General features: G+C 45.2%; 1 protein-coding gene across 4 annotated transcripts in view; it reads left to right on the plus strand.

The window, feature by feature from the left end:
* LOC137366035 (inactive tyrosine-protein kinase 7-like) overlaps positions 1-24,305 on the plus strand; it is a 583,411-nt gene that overhangs the window by 547,622 nt on the left and 11,484 nt on the right. For all 4 annotated transcript variants that reach the window (XM_068028160.1, XM_068028157.1, XM_068028158.1 and 1 more), the window contains one exon: positions 13,765-13,943. In XM_068028160.1, the coding sequence (XP_067884261.1) occupies positions 13,765-13,943 (179 nt within the window). The remainder of the gene's footprint in view (positions 1-13,764; positions 13,944-24,305) is intronic.

Consider the following 24,305-nt stretch of genomic DNA (forward strand, 5'->3'; position numbering starts at 1 on the left):
ATTAAGTTGGTAAGACATGACCTTCCCTGCACAAAACCATGTTGCTTATCACTGATAAGCCCATTTTCTTCCAAATGGGAATAGATCCTATCCCTCAGTATCTTCTCCAGCAGCTTCCCTACCACTGACGTCAGGCTCACCAGTCTATAATTACCTGGATTATCCCTGCTACCCTTCTTAAACAAGGGGACAACATTAGCAATTCTCCAGTCCTCCGGGACCTCACCCGTGTTTAAGGATGCTGCAAAGATATCTGTTAAGGCCCCAGCTATTTCCTCTCTCGCTTCCCACAGTAACCTGGGATAGATCCCATCCGGACCTGGGGACTTGTCCACCTTAATGCCTTTTAGAATACCCAACACTTCCTCCCTCCTTATGCCGACTTGACCTAGAGTAATCAAACATCTGTCCCTAACCTCAACATCCGTTTAGAATCTCACCCATTTTCTCTGACTCCACGCATAACTTTCCTCCTTTGTCCTTGAGTGGGCCAATCCTTTCTCTAGTTACCCTCTTGCTCCTTATATATGAATAAAAGGCTTTGGGATTTTCTTTAACCCTGTTTGCTAAAGATATTTCATGACCCCTTTTAGCCCTCTTAATTCCTCGTTTCAGATTGGTCCTACATTCCCGATATTCTTTCAAAGCTTCGTCTTTCTTCAGCCGCCGAGACCTTATGTATGCTTCCTTTTTCCTCTTGGCTAGTCTCACAATTTCACTTGTCATCCATGGTTCCCTAATCTTGCCATTTCTATCCTTCATTTTCACAGGAACATGTCTCTCCTGCACGCTAATCAACCGCTCTTTAAAAGCCTCCCACATATCAAATATGGACTTACCTTCAAACAGCTGCTCCCAATCTACATTCCCCAGCTCCTGCCGAATTTTGGTATAGTTGGCCTTCCCCCAATTTAGCACTCTTCCTTTAGGACCACTCTCATCTTTGTCCATGAGTATTCTAAAACTTACGGAATTGTGATCACTATTCAAGTAGCACCCAAAGTAGTCCCCTACTGAAACTTCAACCACCTGGCCGGGCTCATTCCCCAACACCAGGTCCAGTATGGCCCCTTCCTGAGTTGGACTATTTACATACTGCTCTAGAAAACCCTCCTGGATGCTCCTTACAAATTCTGCTCCATCTAGACCTCTAACACTAAGTGAATCCCAGTCAATGTTGGGAAAATTAAAATCTCCTATCACCACCACCTTGTTGCTCCTACATCTTTCCATAATCTGTTTACATATTTGTACCTCTATCTCACGCTCGCTGTTGGGAGGCCTGTAGTACAGTCACAACATTGTTACCGCACCCTTCCTATTTCTGAGTTCTGTCCATATTGCCTCACTGCTCGAGTCCTCCATAGTGCCTTCCTTCAGCACAGCTGTGATATCCTCTTTGACCAGTAATGCAACTCCTCCACCCCTTTTACCTCCCTCTCTATCCCACCTGAAGCATCGATATCCTGGGATATTTAGTTGCCAATCATGCCCTTCCCTCAACCAAGTCTCAGTAATAGCAATAACAATATGGAGGAGGGTAGATCATTGATGAAGCAGCTGAAGATGGTTGCCCCTGAGGAACTCCTGCAGTCATGTCCTGGGACTGAGATGATTGACCTCCAACAACCACAACCATCTCTCTTTGTGCGAGGTATGACTCCAACCAACGGAGAGTTTTCCCCCTGATTCCAGTTGACTCGTTTTGCTGGGGCTCCTTGATGCCATACTCGGTCAAATGCTGCCTTGATGTCAAGGGCAGTCACTCTCACCTCACCTCTGGAGTTCAGCTCTTTTTTCCATGTTTGGGCCAAGGCTGAAATGAGATCAGGAGCTGAGTGGTTCTGGTGGAACTCAAACTGAGCAGGTTATTGCTAAGTAAGTGCCACTTGATCGCACTTTTGACAACACTTTCCAATGCTTTGCTGATGATAGATAGTAGACTGAGGGGAGGTAATTGGTCGGCTTGGATTTGTCCTGCTTTTTGTGTACAGGGCATACCTGGGCAGTTTTCCACATTGTCGGGTAGATGTCAGTGTTGTAACTGTACTGGAACAGCTTGGCTAGGGGCGCGGCCAGTTCTGGAGCACAAGTCTTCAGTACTATTGCCGGAATATTGTCAGGGGCTATAGCCTTTGCAATATCCAGTGCCTTCAGTCGTTTCTTGATATCACGCGGAGTGAATCGAATTGGCTGAAGTCTGGCATCTGTGATGCTGAAGACTTCAGGAGGAGGCCAAGATGGATCATCCAGTCAGCACATCTGGCTGAAGATGGTTGCAAATGCTTCAGCCTTGTCTTTTGCACTGATGTGCTGGACTTCACCATCATTGAGGATGGGAATATTTGTGGAGCTGTCGTCTCCTGTTAGTTTTTTAATTGTCCACCACCATTCAGTGCTGGATGTGGCAGGACTGCAGAGCTTACATCTAATCCATTGGTTGTGGGATTGCTTAGCTCTGTCTATCACATGCTGCTTCAGCTGCTTGGCATGCAAGTAGTTGTGTTGTAGCTTCACCAGGTTGACCTCATTTTGCATATGCCTGGTGCTGCTCCTGGCATGCCTTCCTGCACTCGTCATTGAACCAGGGTGGATCCCCCGGCTTGATGGTAATGGTAGAGTGGGGATATGCTGAGCCATGAGGTTACAGATTGTCATTGAATACAATTCTGCTGCTACTGATGGCCCACAGCACCTCACTGATGCCCAGTTTTGAGTTGCTAGATCTGTTCAAAATCTATCCCGTTTAACATGGTGGAAGTGCCACATAACACGATGAAGGATATCCTTAACGTGAAGACAGGATGTCATCTCCACAAGGACTTGTGCGATGGTCACTTCTACCAATACAGTCATGGGCAGATTCATCTACGACAAGTTTTTGGTGAGGCCGAGGTCAAGGCTGCCTTACCACTTGCTGCAGACCTGGTTACGCAACTATGTCCTTCAGAACTCAGCCAGCTCAGTCAGTAGTGGTGCTACCGAGCCAATCTTGATGATGGACATTTAAGTCCCCCACCCAGAGCACATTCTGTGCCCTTGCCACTCTCGGTGCTTCTTCCAAGTGGTGTTCAACATGGAGGAGTACTGATTCATCGGCTGAGGGGGAGGCGGTAGATAGCAATCAGCAGGAGGTTTCCTTGCCCATGTTTGACCTGATGCCATGAGTTTTCATGGGGTCCAGAGTCAATGTTGAGGATTCCCAGGGTAATTCCCTCCCGACTGTATACCACTGTGCTGCCACCTCTGGTGTGTCTGTGTCTTCCCTGTCGGTGGTACAGTACGTACCTAGGGATGGTGATGGTGTTTTTATTCTTTCATGGGATGTGGGCGTCACAGGCCAGGCCAGCATTTATTGCCCATCCCTAATTGCCCTTGAACTGAGTGGCTTGCTCGGCCATTTCGAGGGCATGTAAGAGTCAACCACATTGCTATGGATCTGGAGTCACATGTAGGCCAGACCAGGTAAGGACAGCAGATTTCCTTCCCTAAAGGACATTAGTGAACCAGATGGGTTTTTACAACAATCGACAATGGTTTCATGGCCATCATTAGATTAGCTTTAAATTCCAGATTTATTAATTGAATTCAAATTCCACCTTCTGCTGTGGTGGGATTCGAACCCATGTCCCCAATACCTGGATCTTTGGGTTACTAGTCCAGTGACAATACCAGTACGCTACCGCCTCCCCCATAGGACATTGTCTGCAAGGTATGATTCCATGAGTGTGACTGTCAGGCTGTTGCTTGACCAGTTTGTTGGACAGCACTTCCGCTTTTGGCACAAGTTCCCAGGTGTTAGTATGGAGGACTTTGCAGGGTCAACCAGGGCTGGGTGTGCTGTTATCGTTTCCAGTGCCTAGGTCGATACCGGGTGTTCTGTCAGGTTTCATTCCTTTTAGACTACTCTCTTGCGGTTTGGTACAACTGAATGGCTTGCTCGGCCATTTCAGGGGGCATTGACGAGTCAGCAACATTACTTGCGGTCTGGAGCTATATGTCGGCTAGGTAAGGATGGCAGATTTCCTTCCCTCAAGGACATTAGTGCACCAGATGGGTTTTTACGACAATTGGCACTGGTTTCTTGGTCACCACTACTGAAACTAATTCCAGATTTATTAATTGAATTGAAGTTTCACCAGCTGCCATGGTGGGATTTGAATATGTTCCCGGAGCATTAGCCTGGGCCTTTGGATTTCTAGTCCAGTGACATTACCACTACGTCACCGAGCTGCCACAATTTCAAGCATTTGAACCAAGATAAATACTTGTATCAACAAGTAGATCATATTTGTATTAATGCTGCATTGATGGTTGATTTTTTAAACAGTAACATGTATATTCAATATCCCATTGCACTGATATTCTGGTATAGAGAGCATTGATGATGCTATCTCGCTAATGGAGAAACCAGATTATGTCCCCTCTGTCTGCCCTTTTGCCAGAGTGATGGCCATGTGACTCATTAAACATGAGGTTCGAGAGGTTATGAATGTTGTGCTGAATCCTGTGTGTCTGACCTCAGCTATCACCAGAGGGCAGCCTTTGATAGGAGATGGGGTGCTGGAAGCTGTAAATAGATTTCCTGCAGCAGAGTTGCAACTCTGTGTGTTCATTTTTTGAGAGCTTTTATATCGTTTTTGCACCAGTTTTTAACATTCTTTAATTAAATCTCCAAACATAACTAATTTTTCATTAATTTTATCTTTTCCCCAAATAGACAGCTCGTGCTTTTACAGCTATTTTCTGTGTGCTGTTCAGCAGTCATTGTGACCATATTAGGATGTGCTTGTTCAAGAATATTGTGCCTTCCTTTTGAGATTGAGGTTGTTCGATCCTTTTTAGGCTTCATCTGGGTAGAGTGTTTTTACAGCTCGAACTCGTCTTGGATTCAAATCATTGATTTTATATTTTTCTCATCCATGAATTTTCTCATTTTAGAATGGAGTGAATTTGGCTACAGTTGGATGCTAGGATGAAAATTTGTATGCTGGAGAGATTGGCATCAGTGGGCTGAATGGTCTTTTTAAAACCCCTGACTTGCATTCTGCAGGACTACAGTCCAGTTCACTGCACTTCTTTTGTTGGAGAAAAATCTTTCTTTTACATAGCGAGTGTTTAGGATCTGGAATACACTGCCTGAGAGTGTGGTGGAGGTTCAATCTTGGCTTTCAAAAGGGAATTGGATAAGCACCAGAAAAGAAAAAAATTGCAGGACTACAGGGAAAAGGCAGGCAAGTGGAACTAGCTAAATTGCTCTTGCAGAGAGCTGGCACAGACTCGACGGTCCAAATGGCTGCCTCCTGTATTGTAACCATTCTATGATTCAAATCCCTAGTGTCCTTACGCAGAAATGCACACTGAGTCATGTTTGATTTACATGACATGTTTATATACACAAAAATAACTTTTCTGCATATTTTTTCCTTGTTTTCAAATCCCTCCATGGTCTTGCCCCTCCTATCTCTTTCAGAACATAACACAAGAAATAGGAGCAGGAGTAGGCCATTCAGCCCCTCAAGCCTGTCCCGCCATTCAATAAGATCATGGCTGATCTGCCCCAGACCTCAACTCCTCTTTCGGGCCTGCTCCTCATAGCCCTCAACTCCCTGATAATTCAAAAATCTATCTACCTCCTCTTTAAATACTTTTAAGTGATCTAGCCTCCACAACTCTCTGGGCTAGAGAATTTCAGACATTCACTACCCTCAGAGAAGCAATTCCTTCGCATCTCAGTTTTAAATGTGTGTCCCCTTATTCTGTAACTATGTCCCCTAGTTCGAGATTCCCCCACTAGTGGAAACATCATCTCAACATCTATCCTATCAAGCCCCCTCAGAATCTTGTACGTTTCAATGAGATCACCCCTCATTCTTCTAAACTATAATGAATAAAGGCCTAACCTGTTTGGCCGTTCTTGATAAGTCAACTCCTACATCCCAGGAACCAGCCTAGTGAATCTCTTTTGAACTGCTTCCAATGCCAGTATATCCTTTCTTAAATATAAGGACCAAAACTGTACACAGTACTCCAGGTGCGGCCTCACCAACACCCTGTTTAGTTGTAACAAGACTTCCCTATTTTAAACTCCAATCCCCTAGCAATAAAAGCCAAGATTCCATTTGCCTTCTTAATTACTTGCTGCACCTGCATGCTAACTTTTTGTGTTTCATGCACAAGAACACACAGATCCCCCTCTGCTGCACTTTTTTGGAGTGTCTCTCTATTTAAATAATAGTCTGCCTTTTGATTCTTCCTACCAAAGTGCATGACCTCACACTTTCCAACATTAAACTCCATCTGCCAAGTTTTTGCTCACTCACTCAACCTATCTATGTGCCCTTGCAGATTCCTTTTGTTCTCATCACGACATGCCCTCCCACCTTTTTTTGTATCATCAGCAAACTTGGATATATTACACTCTGTCCCCTCCTCCAAGTCATTAATATAGTTAGTAAATAATTGAGGACCTAGGACTGATCCATGTGGCACTCCACTAATTATGTCTTTCTAACCTGAAAAAGACTCATTAATCCTGACTCTGTCTTCTGTGAGTTAACCAATTCTCAATCCATGCTAATACGTTACCCCAATACCATGAGCTCTTATCTTGTGCAATAATCTTTTATGTGGCACCTTATCGAATGCCTTCTGGAAATCTAAATACACGACATCTACTGATTCCCCTTTATCAACTCTGCTTGTTATATCCGCAAAGAACTCTAGCAAATTTGTCAAACATGATTTCCCTTTTATAAAACCATGTTGACTCTGCATTAAGCTTTTCTAAACGTCCTGCTATTTCTTCCTTAATAATGGACTCTAGCATTTCCCCAATGACCAATGTTAGGCTAAAATAAAAGCAAAGTACTGCAATTGCTGGAAATCTGGAATAAAAACAAGAAATGCTGGAACCACTCAGCAGGTCTGGCAGCATCTGTGGAAAGCGAAGCAGAGTTAATGTTTCGGGTCAGTGACCCTTCTTCGGAACTGACAAATATTAGAAAAGTCACAGGTTATAAGCAAGTGAGGTGGGGGTGGGGCAAGGTATAACAAAGGAGAAGGTGTAGATTGGACAAGGCCACATAGCTGACCAAAAGGTCATGGAGCAAAGGCAAACAATATGTTAATGGTGTGTTGAAAGACAAAGCATTAGTACAGATTAGGTGTTAAAGGACTGAATATTGAACAGCAGCAAGTGCAAACCTGAAAAAAAACAGTGGGTAAGCAAACTGAACAAACTAAGATGAAATGAAATAAATGCAAAAAAAAGATTGTAAAAAATGTAAAAAAGAAAAAAATAACTAAAAATGAACATAAAATGGGGGGGCTGTCATGCTCTGAAATTATTGAACTCAATGTTCAGTCCGGCAGGCTGTAGTGTGCCTAATCGGTAGATGAGATGCTGTTCCTCGAGCTTGCGTTGATGTTCACTGGAACACTGCAGCAATCCCAGGACAGAGATGTGAGCATGAGAGCAGGGGGGAGTGTTGAAATGGCAAGCAACCGGAAGCTCAGGGTCCTGCTTGCGGACTGAGCGGAGATGTTCCGCAAAGCGGTCACCCAGTCTGCGCTTGGTGTCCCCAATGTAGAGGAGACCACATTGTGAGCAGCGAATACAGTATACTACATTGAAAGAAGTACAAGTAAATCGCTGCTTCACCTGAAAGGAGTGTTTGGGGCCTGGGATAGTGAGGAGAGAGGAGGTAAATGGGCAGGTATTACACCTCCTGCGATTGCAGGGGAAGGTGCCATGGGATGGGGACGAGGTGGTGGGGGTAATGGAGGAGTGGACCAGGGTGTCTCGGAGGGAACGATCCCTTCGGAATGCTGACAGGGGAAGGGAGGGAAAGATGCATTTGGTAGTGGCATCTGGAGATGGCGGAGGATGATCCTTTGGATATGGAGGCTGATGGGGTGGAAAGTGAGGACAAGGGGAACCCTGTCATGGTCCTGGGAGGGAGGGGAAGGGGTGAGGGTAGAGGTGCGGGAAATGGGCCGCACACGGTTGAGGGCCCTGTCAACCACAGTGGGGGAAAATCCTCAGTTGAGGAAAAAGGAGGTCATATCAGAAGCACCGTCATGGAAGGTAGCATCATTAGAGCAGATGCGTCGGAGACAGAGAAACTGGGAGAATGGAATGGAGTCCTTACAGGAGGTAGGGTGTGAAGAAGTGTAGTTGAGGTAGCTGTGGGAGTCGGTGGGCTTATAATGGATATTAGTAGACAACCTATCCCCAGAGATGGAGACAGAGAAGTCGAGGAAGGGAAGTGCCAGAGATGGACCATATAAAGGTGAGAGAAGGGTGGAAATTGGAAGCAAAGTTGATGAAGTTTTCCAGTTTGGGGCGGGAGCCGGAAACGGCACCGATACAGTCATCAATGTACCGGAAAAAGAGTTGGGTGAGGGGGCCTGAGTTGGACTGGAACAAAGAATGCTCGACATATCCCACAAAGAGACAGGCATAACTAGGACCCATGCGGGTACCCATAGCGACACCTTTTACTTTAGGCTGACTGGTCTATAGTTTCCTGCTTTTTGTCTCCCTCCCTCCATTGAACAGGGGCGTCACATTAGCAGTTTTCCAACCTGCTGGGACCCTTCAGGAATCCAGTGAGTTCAGGAATATTTCGACCATTGCCTCCACTATCTCTGCAGCCACTTCCTTTAAAACCCTTGGATGTAGGCCATCAGGTCCTGGCAACTTGTCTGCCTTTAGTCCCATTAGTTTATCAAATGCTTTGTCTCTCGTGATAGAGACTGTTACAAGATCTTTCCTCCCATTAGCTCCTTGCTTATCTGATATCTGTGGGATGTTTATAGTGTCCTCCACTGTGAAGACCGATGCAAATTATTGGTTTAAATTATCTGCCATTTCCCTGTTCCCCGTTATTAATTCTCCAGTTGCACCCTCCAAGGGTCCCACGCTCACTTTAGCTACTCTCTTTTTATATGTCCGTAGAAGCTCTTGCTGTTTGTTTTTATATTTCTTGCCAATTCACTTTCATAAGCAATTTTTTCCTCCTTCATTAGCTTTTTAGTCATCCGCTGCTGGTTCCTAAAAAAAAAATTCCCAATCCTCTGGCCTACCACTAGTTTTTGCCACTTTGTATGCCTTACTTTTTGATTGGATACTCTCCTTGTCCGCCTTTGTTAACCACAGGTGGTTCATCCTTAGCGAGTCCTTTAGGACCAGGAAAGTTTTTGCTGAGCATTATGAAATATCTGCTTAAATGTCTGTCACTGCTCATTCACTGACCTTCCCTTTAGTCTATTTTCCCAGCCCGCTTTAGACACCTCTTTCTTCATACCTCTGTAATTGCCCTTGTTTAAATTGAGGACATTGGTTTGAAACCCGAGTTGCTCACCCTGAAACTGAATTTGAAAGTCTCCCATGTTGTGATCGCTAACCCCCAGAGGATCCTTAACTCCGATATATCTTATTAATTCTACCTCATTACACATTACTAGATCTAAAATAGCCTGTGCCCGGGTAGGTTCTGCAACGTATTGCTCTAAATAACAATCCCTGATGCACTCTACAAATTCATCTTCCATGTTACCTCTGCCAATCTGATTTGTCCAGTCAATATGCAGATTAAAATCACCCATGACAATCGTAATGCCCTTCTTACACGCCTCCGTTATTTCCTGATTTATACTTTGTCCTACAGTGAGGCAACTCTTCAGGGGCCTATAGATGACTCCCACCCGTGACATCTTCCCCTTGCTATTCCTTATTTCTACATCACGATCTATTGCACATATATCACTACTCACCACCGCACTAATACCTTCCTTTATTAACAAAGCTACTCCACCTCCTTTTCCTTTTTGCATATTTTTCCGGAACGTCAAATACCCTTGAATATTGAGTTCCCAGTCTTGGTCACCCTGCAATCACGTCTCTGTAATAGCTATCAAGTCATATTCATTTATTTCTATTTGTGCTGTCAACTCATCTATTTTGTTACAAATGCTGCTTGCATTCAGATAAAGAGCCTTAAGCTTTGACGTTTTACCATTATTACTCATTCTGGTTCGAATTTCTGCTGCACTCTTCTATTTTCTGCCCCTTCCTGTCACGCTTTGATTACCGTTCACCTCTTCGCTACCCTGCACCTCTGCTCTCTTGTTTCTTTTTGATTTTTTTAAAGTTCCCTTCAATTGAACCCCCCACAATTAGTTTAAAGTTCTATCTACAGCCTTAGTTATACGATTCGCCAGGATACTGGTCCCATCATGGTTCAAATGGAGCCCGTCCCAACGGAACAGCTCTCTCCTTCCCCAGTACTGGTGCCAGTGCCCCATGAATCGGAATCCATTTCTCCCACATCAATCTTTGAGCCACGCGTTTACCTCTGTAATCTTATTTACCCTATGCCAATTTGCACGTGGCTCACTTAGTAATCCGGAGATTATTACCTCTGATGTTCTGCTTTTTAATTTGGCCCCAAGCTACTCATAGTCCCTTAGCAGAACCTCTTTCCTAGTCCTACCTATGTTGCTGGTACCTACCTGGACCACGACAACTGGATCCTTCCCCTCCCACTCCAAGTTCCTCTCCAGCCCAGAAGAGATGTCCTTAACCTTTGCACCAGGTAGGCAACACAGCCTTTGGGACTCTCTATCTTTGCTGCAGAGAACAGTATCTATTCCCCTAACTATGCTATCCCCTATTACTACTACATTTCTCTTTTCTCCCCCCACTTGAATGGCACTCTGACACTCATCCTGCAGCCTGTGCCCTCGTCCACACTGGGAGCAAGAACCTTGTACCTATTGGATAAAAGCACTGGCTGAGGCTCCTCCAAAGCTAAATTCTGGATCCCCATACCTCCTTCACTCGCAGTCACACCCTCCTGTCTCTGAGCATGGTCCAAATTTGATGTAATTAATGTAAGGGTTGTGACTGTTTCCTGAAACAGTGTCCAGGTAATTCTCCTCCACCCCCCACCCCCACCCCCCCCCCCCCCGATGATGTGTCCCAGTGTCCGCATAGATGTCTGCTACCCGACCCGAACCCAACCGGAACCGACAACGTGTCGGGTTGTGGTCGGGTCAGGCCCGTTTTCCGAGCCGGCTTTCGGGCTCGGGTTGGGCTGAGTCCAGATCGAGTCGGGTCAGGTTCTTTTTCCCGACCTAAAGCAGGCTTCTAATTTGCAGCTCGGACTCCAGCTCATCAACTCTGAGCTGAAGGTCCTCAAGCAGCCAACACTTGCAGATGTGGTCACTGTGGATCACATCACTGTCCCTCAGCTCCCACATACTACAGCTGCAACACATCACAAAGAAGAACAAAGAAAATTACAGCACAGGAACAGGCCCTTCGGCCCTCCAAGCCTACGCCGATCCAAATCCTCTATCACCTGCCCAGCCATCTCTATTCTATTTAGTTAATTAATTTGGATGCTAACTATTTGGATATTTGATGCTAAGTATGATTTTAAATTAAAGTAAAAGTACATGTTTAAACAATCAATTGTAATTAATACTTCTGGTCCTGCTCTGTTGATACTTTTATTATAACACTTACTGTTACACTACCATGATTGAAGAAGTTTTAATTACCTAGCTCATAATTTGAACCAATACCCTCCCTGCTGCTCTCTCTCCTCGCTTCTCTCTCTCTCTCTCTCCTCGCTCGCTCCCCTCTCTCTCCTCGCTCGCTCCCCTCTCTCTCCTCGCTCGCTCCCCTCTCTCTCCTCGCTCGCTCCCCTCTCTCTCCTCGCTCGCTCCCCTCTCTCTCCTCGCTCGCTCCCCTCTCTCTCCTCGCTCGCTCCCCTCTCTCTCCTCGCTCGCTCCCCTCTCTCTCCTCGCTCGCTCCCCTCTCTCTCCTCGCTCGCTCCCCTCTCTCTCCTCGCTCGCTCCCCTCTCTCTCCTCGCTCGCTCCCCTCTCTCTCCTCGCTCGCTCCCCTCTCTCTCCTCGCTCGCTCCCCTCTCTCTCCTCGCTCGCTCCCCTCTCTCTCCTCGCTCGCTCCCCTCTCTCTCCTCGCTCGCTCCCCTCTCTCTCCTCGCTCGCTCCCCTCTCTCTCCTCGCTCGCTTCCCTCTCTCTTCTCGCTCGCTCCCCTCTCTCTCTTCTCGCTCGCTCCCCTCTCTCTCTTCTCGCTCGCTCCCCTCTCTCTCTTCTCGCTCGCTCCCCTCTCTCTCTTCTCGCTCGCTCCCCTCTCTCTCTTCTCGCTCGCTCCCCTCTCTCTCTTCTCGCTCGCTCCCCTCTCTCTCTTCTCGCTCGCTCCCCTCTCTCTCTTCTCGCTCGCTCCCCTCTCTCTCTTCTCGCTCGCTCCCCTCTCTCTCTTCTCGCTCGCTCCCCTCTCTCTCTTCTCGCTCGCTCCCCTCTCTCTCTTCTCGCTCGCTCCCCTCTCTCTCTTCTCGCTCGCTCCCCTCTCTCCCTTCTCGCTCGCTCCCCTCTCTCCCTTCTCGCTCGCTCCCCTCTCTCCCTTCTCGCTCGCTCCCCTCTCTCTCTTCTCGCTCGCTCCCCTCTCTCTCTTCTCGCTCGCTCCCCTCTCTCCCTTCTCGCTCGCTCCCCTCTCTCCCTTCTCGCTCGCTCCCCTCTCTCCCTTCTCGCTCGCTCCCCTCGCTCGCTCCCCCCCCCCCCCATGCTGTTTGTTGATTGTGACATCACTTTTCGATTTTTGATTTGCCTCCGAACCTCCCACTCCTCTCCCGCTGCTCCTCTCCGAATCTCCGAGGTTCTGGTGCGCCTTTGAATGCTCTCCTCTCCCGCTGCTTCTCTTTGAATCTCCGAGGTTCAAATCAATGATCGCCATTACTGAGACTAGCTTTCTATTCCAGATTTTTTTTTAATTCATTAATTGAATGTTTAAGTTTTAGTAGTTACCATGGTGGGATTTGAACCCATTAGCCTGGGCCTCTGGATTACTATTCCAGTGATATTCCTGCTACACCACTGTCTCCTCTGCTAAGGAGGACTTTGCAGGGTCAACAGGGCTGGGTGTGCTGTTATTGTTTCCAGTGCCTAGGTCAATTCCAGATGGTCCGTCCAGTTTCATTCCTTTTTAACCTCTTCAGCCCTCGAACCCTCAGATTCTGGCTTCTTGGCCATCCCCAATTTTCAATGCTCCACTATTGGCACCTTCAGCTGCCTAGGCCCTAAGCTCTGGAATTTCTTCCCTATGCCTCTATGCCTCTTTACTTCCCTTTCCTCCTTTAAGATGCTCCTTAAAACCTATCTCTTTGACCAAGCTTTTGATCATCTGCTCTAATATCTCCTTATGTGGCTTGGTGTCATATTTTGAAATGATTATGGTCCTATGAGCTGCCTTGAGAAGATTTTACTGCATTAAAGGTGCTATGTAAATGCAAGTTGTTGTAAAGCTTTGCCAGTATTGCCAGTTTGAATAGGCGTTCTGGACTGGCTGCTGAATGTGGGAGTTCAATGCCAGGCTTCATACTGCTACTTAATTTTCTCTATATAAACTCCACATGTCCACAGTGAACTTTCCTGGTAATAGAGCATGGTGCTACTTTTCTGATGAGCTTTTAAACCAATGTACTGTCTGTTTGTTCAAGTGGATGCTGAAGGCCCTATGGCATTTTTTGGAGCAGAGCAGTTGTTGTCTTGGCCAATATTCTTCACTTAAACTGGTTTCGGTAATATTAATTAACAACTTAGGGGTACTTGTCTACATAACCAAACAAAGCAGTTCAATGTATGAAGTGCTTTAAGATATTTTGACACTTTATAATTGCAAGTTTAATTATTGATAAAACAGTGCTCTATTGTTCTGCCTCTTATTCACCAGTGAGTACTATCATTTCCGTCAAGCATGGATTCCATTGCGCTGGATGCCAGCTGAGGCCATATTTGAGGATGATTTTTCCACAAAATCGGATGTGTGGTCCTTTGGCGTTCTGATGTGGGAGGTCTTCTCGCAAGGGGAGTTGCCGTTTTCCAAACTCAGTGATGATGAAGTGTTAACAGGTATTTAAGTCAGTTTTATTTGCTGTTGTCCTCAAGTGCAACTGTAAAAGGTTCTCTTTAGTGCCATTCTTCAATGATGGATAAATCCATAAATCAGAACAGGAACTGTTACTATCCATAACTTGAGGCATATGCAGATTAATGAGAACTTGGGTTTAAATGTCTCATGTATACAGTTAAGCAGACTTGTATTTGCTATCCAGTGAAAAATACATGTTTAAGTGAGCACGTGGTCAGTTCTAGTGTGATGTGCTCCATCATTGAACAAAGGGAAGAATCAGCTTGTATTTATGTGGCACCTTGTCAAATTTACAGCACTGCCCACTTTGTACTTGAAAAGAAATTCATTAGTTAAGCAATCACTGTTGTGTAGATAACATGGCAATTAGTTTGCACACAGTGAAGTCCCACAAAAGGAATGAAATGAATGGTCTTTTTATTTTTAATGGTTTGAGAAATGAATGTTGGCCAGGACACCAGTAGGACATCCTGCTCATTATCAAATAATGCAGTGGGACCTACTAAATCCACCTGACAAGCAGCTAGAGTCAGGAACTTGTCATCTGAAAGCCAGCATGTCCTACATTTTAGCACTGCCTCAGCACTGCTCATGTCCCTGGAGTGGGTTCTCAACCAACAGCCTGCTGCTGTAGGTGGTGGTGCTGCAACTCAGCCAAGCTAACATTTGCAACTAACATGCAATATTCAATCTACGTTGACACATGAAGGATATCCTTTGGACGAGATGTCCCCAGAGAAAGTTGTTCCTCATCTGTAATAATTGTGTGAACATTTGGTCTATCTCAGCTCATCTGTCGAGAGATCAGAACATCCCCACCGTTTCAACATCTGATTGTTTCTTAAATTATTCCAGAGTTTTTGCCTCCATTACTCCATCTGAAAGTTTATTCTACATGTTGATCTCGTTCTTTGCGAATAGTAGAGAATTTCCTGATATTAATCCTAAAATTACCTTTTGTCAGTTTGAGCCCGTGTCCACTAGTTCTAATCTTAATCCCAGGTCTTTTTCAAGCTTCCGATCCCTCACTATAAAAAGTACAGAGGGATCAGAATTCTTGAAACACACTCGACAATTTTTTTTAGCTAGTGTGTAGCAAACCAGAGAAAGGGGCAGTTCTGGGCTCAGTCTGAGGGACTGGGCTGGTCAGGTGGAAAGTATAGTCGTCGGAGAGCATTTTGATGGTAGTGATCATAACTCAATTAATTTGAGTATAATTATTGAAAAGTACAGAGATGGACCAGGAATTAAGGTTTTCAATTGCAAAAAGGCTTATTTTACAGAGCAGATATGATTTGGCAAAAGTGGACTGGAAACACTGTCAAATGCTGCCTTGATGTCAAGGAGGAGATGGCTAAGGTTCAGAACAAATATGCTCCCACAAAGAAAAAGGATGGGACTCCTAAATCTAGAACCTGCTGGATATCAAGGAGTAAGATTAGGCTAAAAAGGGAGCTTATGTTAGACATCAAGGCAGCATTTGACTGAGTGTGGCATCAAGGAGCTCTAGTAAAATTGAAGTCAATGGGAATCGGGGAGAAAACTCTCTATTGGCTGGAGTCATACCTAGCACAAAGAAAGATGGCTGTGGTTGTTGGAGGACCATCATCTCAGTCCCACTGGTCATCACTGCAGGTGTTCCTCAGGGCAGTGACCTAGGACCAATCATCTTCCGTTGCCTTTATCAGTAACCTTCCCTCTTTCTTAAGATCAGGTGCGAATGTTTGTTAATTGCACAATGTTCAGTTCCAATCATAACTCCCTAAGAAATGAAGCTGGCTGTGCCCACATGCAACAAAACCTGGACAACCTTCAGTCTTGGGCTAATTAAGTGGCAAGTTACATTCGTGCCAGGCAATGACCATCTCCATCAAGAGGCTATGATTCGATGAAGAGAAAATCTAATGATCACTTCTTGACATTCAACAACATTACCGTTGCTGAATCAACAACAAAAACTTGTTTATATAGCATTTGGGGAGATGATGTGTAGTGGTAATGTCAGTGAACTAGTAATCCAGAGGCCCAGGCTAATGCTCTGGGGAAATAGGCTCGTACCCCACAATGGCAGCTGGTGGAATTAAAATTCCTTCAATTAATGATTTAAAAATCTGGATTTAAAAGCTAGGCTCAGTTTCATGGCACCATTATTATCATTGATTATGGTAAAAACCCATCTGGTTCACTGATGTTGTTTAGGGAAGGAAATTTGCCATCTTACCTTGTCTGGCCTGTATGTGACTCCAGACCCACAGCAATGTGACCACAGCAACTGTTCTCTGAAATGGCCTAGCAAGACATTCAGTTGTCAAGGGCAATTAGGAATGGGCAACAAATGCTGGCCTTGTCAGTGATGCCCACATCCCATGAAAGAATAAAGAAAAAATAATTGACATAATAAAACGCCCCAAGGCGCTTTACAGGAGCATTATGAAACAAAGTATGACAATGAGCCACAAAAGATGATGACCAAAAGCTCGGTCAAAGAGGTAGGTTTTAAGGAGTGTCTTAAAGGAGGAAAGCAAGGTGGAGAGGCCGAGAGGTGTAGGGAGCATATTCCAGAGCTTGTAGCCTAGGCAACTGAAGGCACGACCACCAATGGTGAAGCAATTAAAATCAGGGATGTTCAAGAGGCCAGAATTAGAGGAGCGCAGATATCTTGGAGGGTTGTGGGACTGGAGGAAATTAGAGATAGGGAGGAGCAAGGCCTTGAAGAGATTGGAAAAACAAGGATGAGAATTTTAAAATCAAGATGTTGCTTGACTGGGAATCCCCCAACATCAATATCCTGAAGATTACCATTGACCAGAAACTTAACTGGCACAGCCATTTAAATGCTGTAGGCAGAAAGGCTGGTCACAGTAACTCACCACCTGATTCCCCAATGTCTGTCCACCATCTACAAGGCACAAGTCAGGAGTGTGACGGAATACTGTCCAATTGCCCGGATGGGTGCAGCTGCAACAACATGCAAGAAGCTCGACACCATCCAGGACAAAGCAGCCCACTTGATTGGCACCGCATCCACCACATTCAACAATCACTTCCTCCACCACTGGCACACAGTGGCAACAGTGTGGACTATCTGCAGGATACACTGCAGCAACTCGCCAAATCTGCTTCAACAGCACCTTCCAGATCCACCTAGAAGGATAAGGGCAACAGATGCAGGTGAACACCACCACCTGCAAGTTCTCCTCCAAGCCACACACCTTCCTGACTTGGAACTATATCACCGTACCTTCACTGTCGCTGGGTCAATATCCTGGAACACTCTCCTTAACACTGCCTCTCCATCGCATGGACTGCAGCAGTCAAAGGGGGAGGCTCACCACCACGTTATCAAGGGCAATTGGGGTGGGCAACAATTGCTGGCCTAGCCAGCAACACCCACATTCCATGAACAAATTAAAACAAAAAAAAAATGAGAATACTGCAGAAAGCTGAGAGGAGTATAGAAAGTGCAGGACTGAAATTAAAAAGGACATTAGGAAAGCAAAGAAAGGGCATGAAATATATTGACAAGTAAAATCAAGGATAGCCCAAAGATATCATGGAGTAAATGGATAACGAAGGAAAGAGTAGGGCCTATTGGAGGCCAAAGTTGTGTCTAAAAACAACAGATTTGGGCACGGTTCTTAATGAATGCCTTGCGTCTCTCTTCACAGAGAGGGGGCGATGCAGACATTGTAGTTGAGGAGGGGGAGTGCAAAATATTGGATGGAATAAATATAGTGAGAGGGGAAATATTAAGGGATTTAGCATCTTTGAAAGTAGATAAATTGCCAGGCCTGGATAAAATGTATCCTAGGCTATTAAGAGAAGCAAGGGAGGAAATATTGAGGCTCTGACCATCATTTTTCAATCCTCTCTGGGTGCAGTAGTGGTACTGGAAGACTGTTAAACATGGAGAAAAGGATAGACAGAGTAACTACAGGCCAGTCAGCCTAACTTCAATGGCGGGCAATCTATTGGGAAAAAAATTCTGAAGGACAGTACAAATTGCCATATGGCCATGGATTAATCAAGGCGAGTTAGCATGAATTTGTTAGGTAAGGTTATGTCTGACCAACTTGATTTGATTTTTGAGAATGTAGCAAAGAGAGTTGATGAAGGTAATACATTTGATTAATAAAAGCAAATTACTGTAGATGCTGGAAATCTGAAATAAAAACAGAAAATGCTGGAGATACTCAGCAGGTCTGGAAAGGTCACAGACCTGAAACGTTAACTCTGTTTCTTTTTCCACAGATGCTGTCAGACCTACTGAGTATTTCCAGCACTTTCTTCCAATGACATTTGTAAAAAAAAAAGGATGAGGTCCCACAAGCTAAATATCGGGAGATGGGACGTAAATTTAAAAAGTAGGACCTCAAAGGTAGTAATCTCAGGATTACTACCAGTGCCACGTGCTAGTGAGAGCAGAAATAGCAGGATATATTAGATGAATACGTGGCTGGAGAAATGGTGTAGGGGGGAGGGATTCAGATTCCTGGGACATTGGGACCAGTTCTGGGGAAGGTGAGACCAGTACAAACTGGACGGGTTGCATCTGGGCAGGACCGGGAGCAATTTCCTTGGGGTGGTGTTTGCTAGTGCTGTCGGAGGGTTTAAACTAGAATGCCAGGGAGATGGGAATCTGAGAAGGGAGACAGAGGATGGGGAAACGAGGATAGAAATGAAAGACAGAAAGGCAAGAAGCAAAAGTGGAAGGCAGAGAAAACAAGGACGAGAAACAAATGGGGCCATAATGCAAAATAAAGCCAAGATGACTAACAGTGTTAAAAAGACAAGTCGAAAGGCATTGTGTCTTAATGTGCGGAGCATTCGCAATAAGGTGGATGAATTAACAGCGCAAATAGATATAAACGGTTATGGTATAGTTGCGATTACGGAGACATGGCTGCAGGGTGACCAGGGATGGGAACTGAACATCCAGGGGTATTCAGTATTTAGGAAGGACAGGCAAAAAGGGAAAGGAGATGGGGTAGCGTTGTTAGTCAAGGAGGAAATCAATGCAATAGTGAGGAAGGATATTGACTCAGAAAATCATGATGTGGAATCTGTATGTGTGGAGTTGAGAAACACCAAGGGGCAGAAAACATTGGTGGGGGTTGTCTATAGGCCCCCAAATAGTAGTGGAGATGTAAGGGATGGCATTAAACAGGAAATTAGAGATGCATGCAATAAGGGTACAACTGTAATCATGGGTGACTTTAATCTACATACAGATTGGTCAAACAAAATTAACAATAATACCGTGGAGGAGGATTTCCTGGAGTGCGTATGTGATGGTTTTTTAGAACAATACGTTGAGGAACCGACTAGAGAACAGACTATCCTAGACTGGGTATTGTGCAATGAGAAAGGATTAGTTAACAATCCTATTGTGCGGTGTCCCTTGGGGAGGAGCGACCGTAACATGATAGAATTCTTCATTAAGATGGAGAGTGAAGTAGTTGAATCCGAAACTAGAGTCCAGAATCTAAATAAAGGAAACTATGAAGGTATGAGGCACGAGTTGGCTTTGGTAGATTGGGGAACTTTACTGAAAGCTGACGATGGGTAGGCAATGGATAATATTTAAAGAATGTGTGAATGAATTACAACAATTATTCATTCCTATCTGGCACAAAAATAAAACAGGAAAGGTGGCTCAACCGTGGCTTACAAAAGAAATTGGGGATAGTATTAGATCCAAAGAGGAGGCATATAAAACTGTCAGAAAAAGCAGCAAGTCTGAGGATTGGGAGGAGTTTAGAATTCAGCAAAGGAGGACAAAGAGGTTGATTAAGCGGGGGGAAATAGAGTATGAGAGCAAACTTGCACGGAACATAAAAACTGACTGTAAAAGCTTCTATAAATATGTGAAGAGAAAAAGATTAGTGAAGACAAATGTAGGTCCCTTACAGTCAGAAACGGGGGAAATTATAATGGGGAACAAAGAAATAGCAGAACAATTTAACACATACTTTGGTTCTGTCTTCACAAAGGAGGACACAAATAACCTCCCAGGAAATGTTAGGGAACATAGGGTCTAATGAGAGGGAAGAACTGAAGGAAATCAGTATTAGTAAAAAAAAAAGTGCTCTAAGATTAATGGAGTTAAAGGCTGACAAATCCCCAGGGCCTGATAATCTACATCCCAGAGTACTAAAGGAAGTGGCCCTGGAAATAGTGGATGGATTGGTGGTCATTTCCAAAATTCTATAGACTCTGGAGCAGTTCCTACAGATTGGAGGGCGGCAAATGTAACCCCACTATTTAAAAAAGGAGGGAGAGAAAAAAACAGGGAATTACAGACCAGTGAGCCTTACATCAGTACTGGGGAAAATGCTGGAGTCTATTATAAAGTATGTGATAGCAGAACACCTGGAAAGCATAAACGGGATTGGACAAAGTCAGCATGGGTTTACAAAAGGGAATAATGCTTCACAAACTACTGGAGTTTTTTGAGGTTGTAACTAGTAGAATATATAAGGGAGAACCAGTGGATGTAGTGTATTTGGATTTTCAGAAGGCTTTTGATAAGGTCCCACATAAGAGGGTTAGTGTGCAAAATTAAAAGCACATGGGATTGGGGGTAGTATACTGGCATGGATTGAGAATTGGTTGACCGACAGGAAGCAAAGAGTAGGAATAAACAGGTCTTTTTCGGGTGGCAGGCAGTGACTAGTGGGGTACCACAGGGATCAGTGCTTGCGCCCCAGCTATTCACAATATATATTAATGACTTGGGTGAAGGAACCAAATGTAACATTTCCAAGTTTGCAGACGACACAAATCTGGGGGGGATTGCGAGCTGTGAGGAGGATGTAAAGAGGTGCCAATGAGATTTGGACAAGTTGCGTGAGTGGGCAAATGCATGGCAGATGCAGTATAACGTGGATAAATGTGAGGTTATCCACTTTGGTTGTAAAAACAGATAGGCAGATTATTATCTGAATGGTGATAGATTGGGAAAGGGGGAGGCACAACACGACCTGGGTGTCCTTTTAGACCAGTCGCTGAAAGCAAGCATTCAGATGCAGCAAGCAATTAGGAAGGCGAATGGTATGTCTGCCTTCATTGCAAGAGGATTTGAGTACAGGAGCAAGGATATCTTACTGTAGTTATACAGGGCCTTGGTGAGACCACATCTGGAGTATTGTGTGAAGTTTTGGTCTCCTTATCTGAGGAAGGATGGTCTTGCCATGGAGGGAATGCAAAGAAGATTTACTAGGCTGATTCCTGGAATGGCAGGATTGACGTATGAGGAGAGATTGGGTCGACTAAGCCTGGATTCACTAGAGTTTAGAAGAATGAGAGGGAATCTCATAGAAACCTATAAACATCTAACAGGACTAGACAGGCTGGATGCAGGGAGGATGTTCCCGATGGCTGGGGAGTCCAGAACCAGGGGTCACAGTCTCAGGATACGGGGTAATGCCATTTAGAACTGAGATGAGGAGAAATTTCTTCCCTCCGAGGTTGGTGGATCTGTGGAATTCTCAAACGCAGAAGACGGTGTAGGCCAAGTCATTAAATGTATTCAAGAAGGAGATCTATTTCTTCAAGCCAAAGGGATCAAAGGATATGGGGAAAAAGTGGGAACAGGATACTGAATTAGATGATCAGCCATGATTTATTTTGAATGGGATTCAGTTCTTTGTCCATGTTTGGAGCAAGGCTGGAATGAGGTCTGGAGCTGAATGCCCTGGTGGAACGCAAACTGAGCATCGGTGAGCAGGTTATTGCTAACTAAGTGCCACTTGATAACACTGCAATTAGCACTTCCATTACTTTGCTGATGGTCGAGGGTCCTTGTCTCGATTGGATTTGTCCTGCTTTTTATGGACAGGACATGCCGGGGCTATTTTCCACATTGTCAGGTAGATATCAGTGTAGAGCTGTACTGGAAAAGCTTGGCTAGGAGCATGGCTAGTTCTGGAGCATGAATCTTCAGTACAACAGCTGTGATGTTGTCAGGGCCTATAATCTTTGCAGTATCCAGTGCCTTCAACTGTTTCTGTCATGTGGAGTGAATCAAATTGACTGAAGACAGGCATCTGTGATACTGGGGACCTCAGGAGAAGGCCGAAATCGGCATTTCTGGCTGAAGATGGTTGCAAATGTTTCAGCCTTGTCTTTTACACTGACATGCTGGGCTTCCCCATCATTGGGGGTGGGGATGTTTGTGGAGCTTCTTCCTCCTGTTGCTTAATTACCCACAACCATTTATGATTAGGTAATGGCAGGGCTGCCGAGCTTTGATCTGAGCAGTCGTTTGTGAGATCACTTTGCTCTGTTTCCGCAGTTTAGCATGCATGTAGTCCTCTATTATAGCTTCACCAGGTTAGCACCTCATTGTTAGATATGCCTGGTGCTGCTCCTGGCATGCTGTCCTGCACTAATGTCCTTTCGGAAAGGAAATCTGCCATCTTTACCTGGTCAGGCCTACATGTGACTCCAGACCCATAGCAAGTGGTTGACTCTTAAGTGCCCTCTGAAATGGTCTAGTAAGCCAGTCAGTTGTACAAAATCACTACACACAATTTGAAAAGGAATAAAACCAGACGGACCACCTGGCATCGACCTAGGCACTGGAAACAACAAGCCCTTTCAACCCTGCAGGGTCCTCCTTATTAACATCTGGGGGCTTGTGCCAAAATAGGAAGAGCTGTCCCACAGACTGATCAAGTAACAACCTGACATAGTCATACTCACTGAATCATACCTTGCATCCAATGTCCCAGACATGACTATCCCCATTCCTGGTTATGTCCTGTCCCACCGGAAGGACAGACTTGCCGTCAGTGGCGGCATAGTGGTATACGGTTAGGAGGGAGTTGCCCTGGGAGTCAACAACATTGACTCCGGACCCCATGAAGTTTCATGGCATCAGCTCAAACAGGGGCATGGAAACCTCACACAGATTGCCAACTACCGCTTCCCCCTCGGCTGATGAATTAGTGCTTCTCCATGTTGAACACCACTTGGAAGAAGCACTGAGGGTGGCAAGGTCACAGAATGTACTCTAGGTGGGGGACTTCAGTGTCCTGCACCAAGAGTGGCTCAGTAGCACCACTACTGATTGGGCTGGCCGAGTCCTGAAGGGTATATCTGCCAAACTGGGCCTGCGGCAGTTGGTGAGGGAACCAACAAGAGGGGAAAAACTTATTCGACCTTGTTCTCACCAATCTGTCGCAGATGCATCTGTCCAGGACGGTATTGGTAGGACTGACCACCACACAGTCCTTAGTCTTCACATTGAGGATACCCTCCATCTTGTTGTATGGCGTGACCAACATGCTAAATGGGATAGATTCAGAACAGATCTAGCAGCTCAAAACTGGGCACCTATAAGGTGCTGTGAGCCATCAGCAGCTGCAGAATTGTATACCACCACAATCTGGCATATCCCTCACTATACTATTAGCATCAAGCAAGGGGATCAACCCTGGTTCAATGAAGAGTGCAGGAGAGCATGCCAGGAGCAGCACCAGGCATACCTAAAAATGAGGTGTCAACCTGGTGAAGCTACAACACAAGACTACTTGCATGCCAAACAGCAGAAGCAGCATGCAATAGACAGATGCTTTTCACAGATGCTGCCAGACCTGCTGAGTGGTTCCAGCATTTCTTGTTTTTATTGCAATAGACAGAGCTAAGTGATCCCACAACCAACGCATCAGCTCAAAACTCTGCAGTCCTGCCACATCTAGTTGTGAATGGTGGTGGACAATTAAACAATTAACAGGAGGAGGAGACTCCACAAATATCCCCATCCTTAACGAAGGGGAGGACCAGCACATCGGTGCCAAAGAAAAAGCTGTAGCATTTGTGACCATCTTCAGCCAGAATTGCCAAGTGGATGATCCATCTCGGCCTCCTCCTGAGGTCCCCAGCATCACAGATGCCAATCTTCAGCCAATTCAGTTTACTCCACGTGATAGCAAGTAATAGCTGAAGGCACTAGATACTGCAAAAGCTATGGGTTCTGACAAATTTCCAGCTGTTGTACAGAAGGCTAGTTCTGCAGCTCAAGATGCACCCCTCGCCAATCTGTTCCAGTATAGCCAGAACACTGGCATCCACCCGACAATGTGGACAATTGTCCAGGAATGTCCTGTGCACAAAAAACAGGACAAATCCAATCCAGCCAACTTCCGCCCAATCAGTCTACTCTCAATCATTAACAAAGTGATGGAAGGTGTCGTCGACAATGCTTTCAAGCACCATTTAAACAGCAACAACCTGCTCACTGACCCTCAGTTTGGGTTCTGCCAGGGCTGCTCAGCAGCACCTGACCATATTACAAACTAAGTCCAAACATAGACAAAAGAGCTGAACTCCATTTTCTT

Source organism: Heterodontus francisci, chromosome 3, assembly GCF_036365525.1.
Source record: "Heterodontus francisci isolate sHetFra1 chromosome 3, sHetFra1.hap1, whole genome shotgun sequence".
Lineage (NCBI taxonomy): Eukaryota > Metazoa > Chordata > Chondrichthyes > Heterodontiformes > Heterodontidae > Heterodontus > Heterodontus francisci.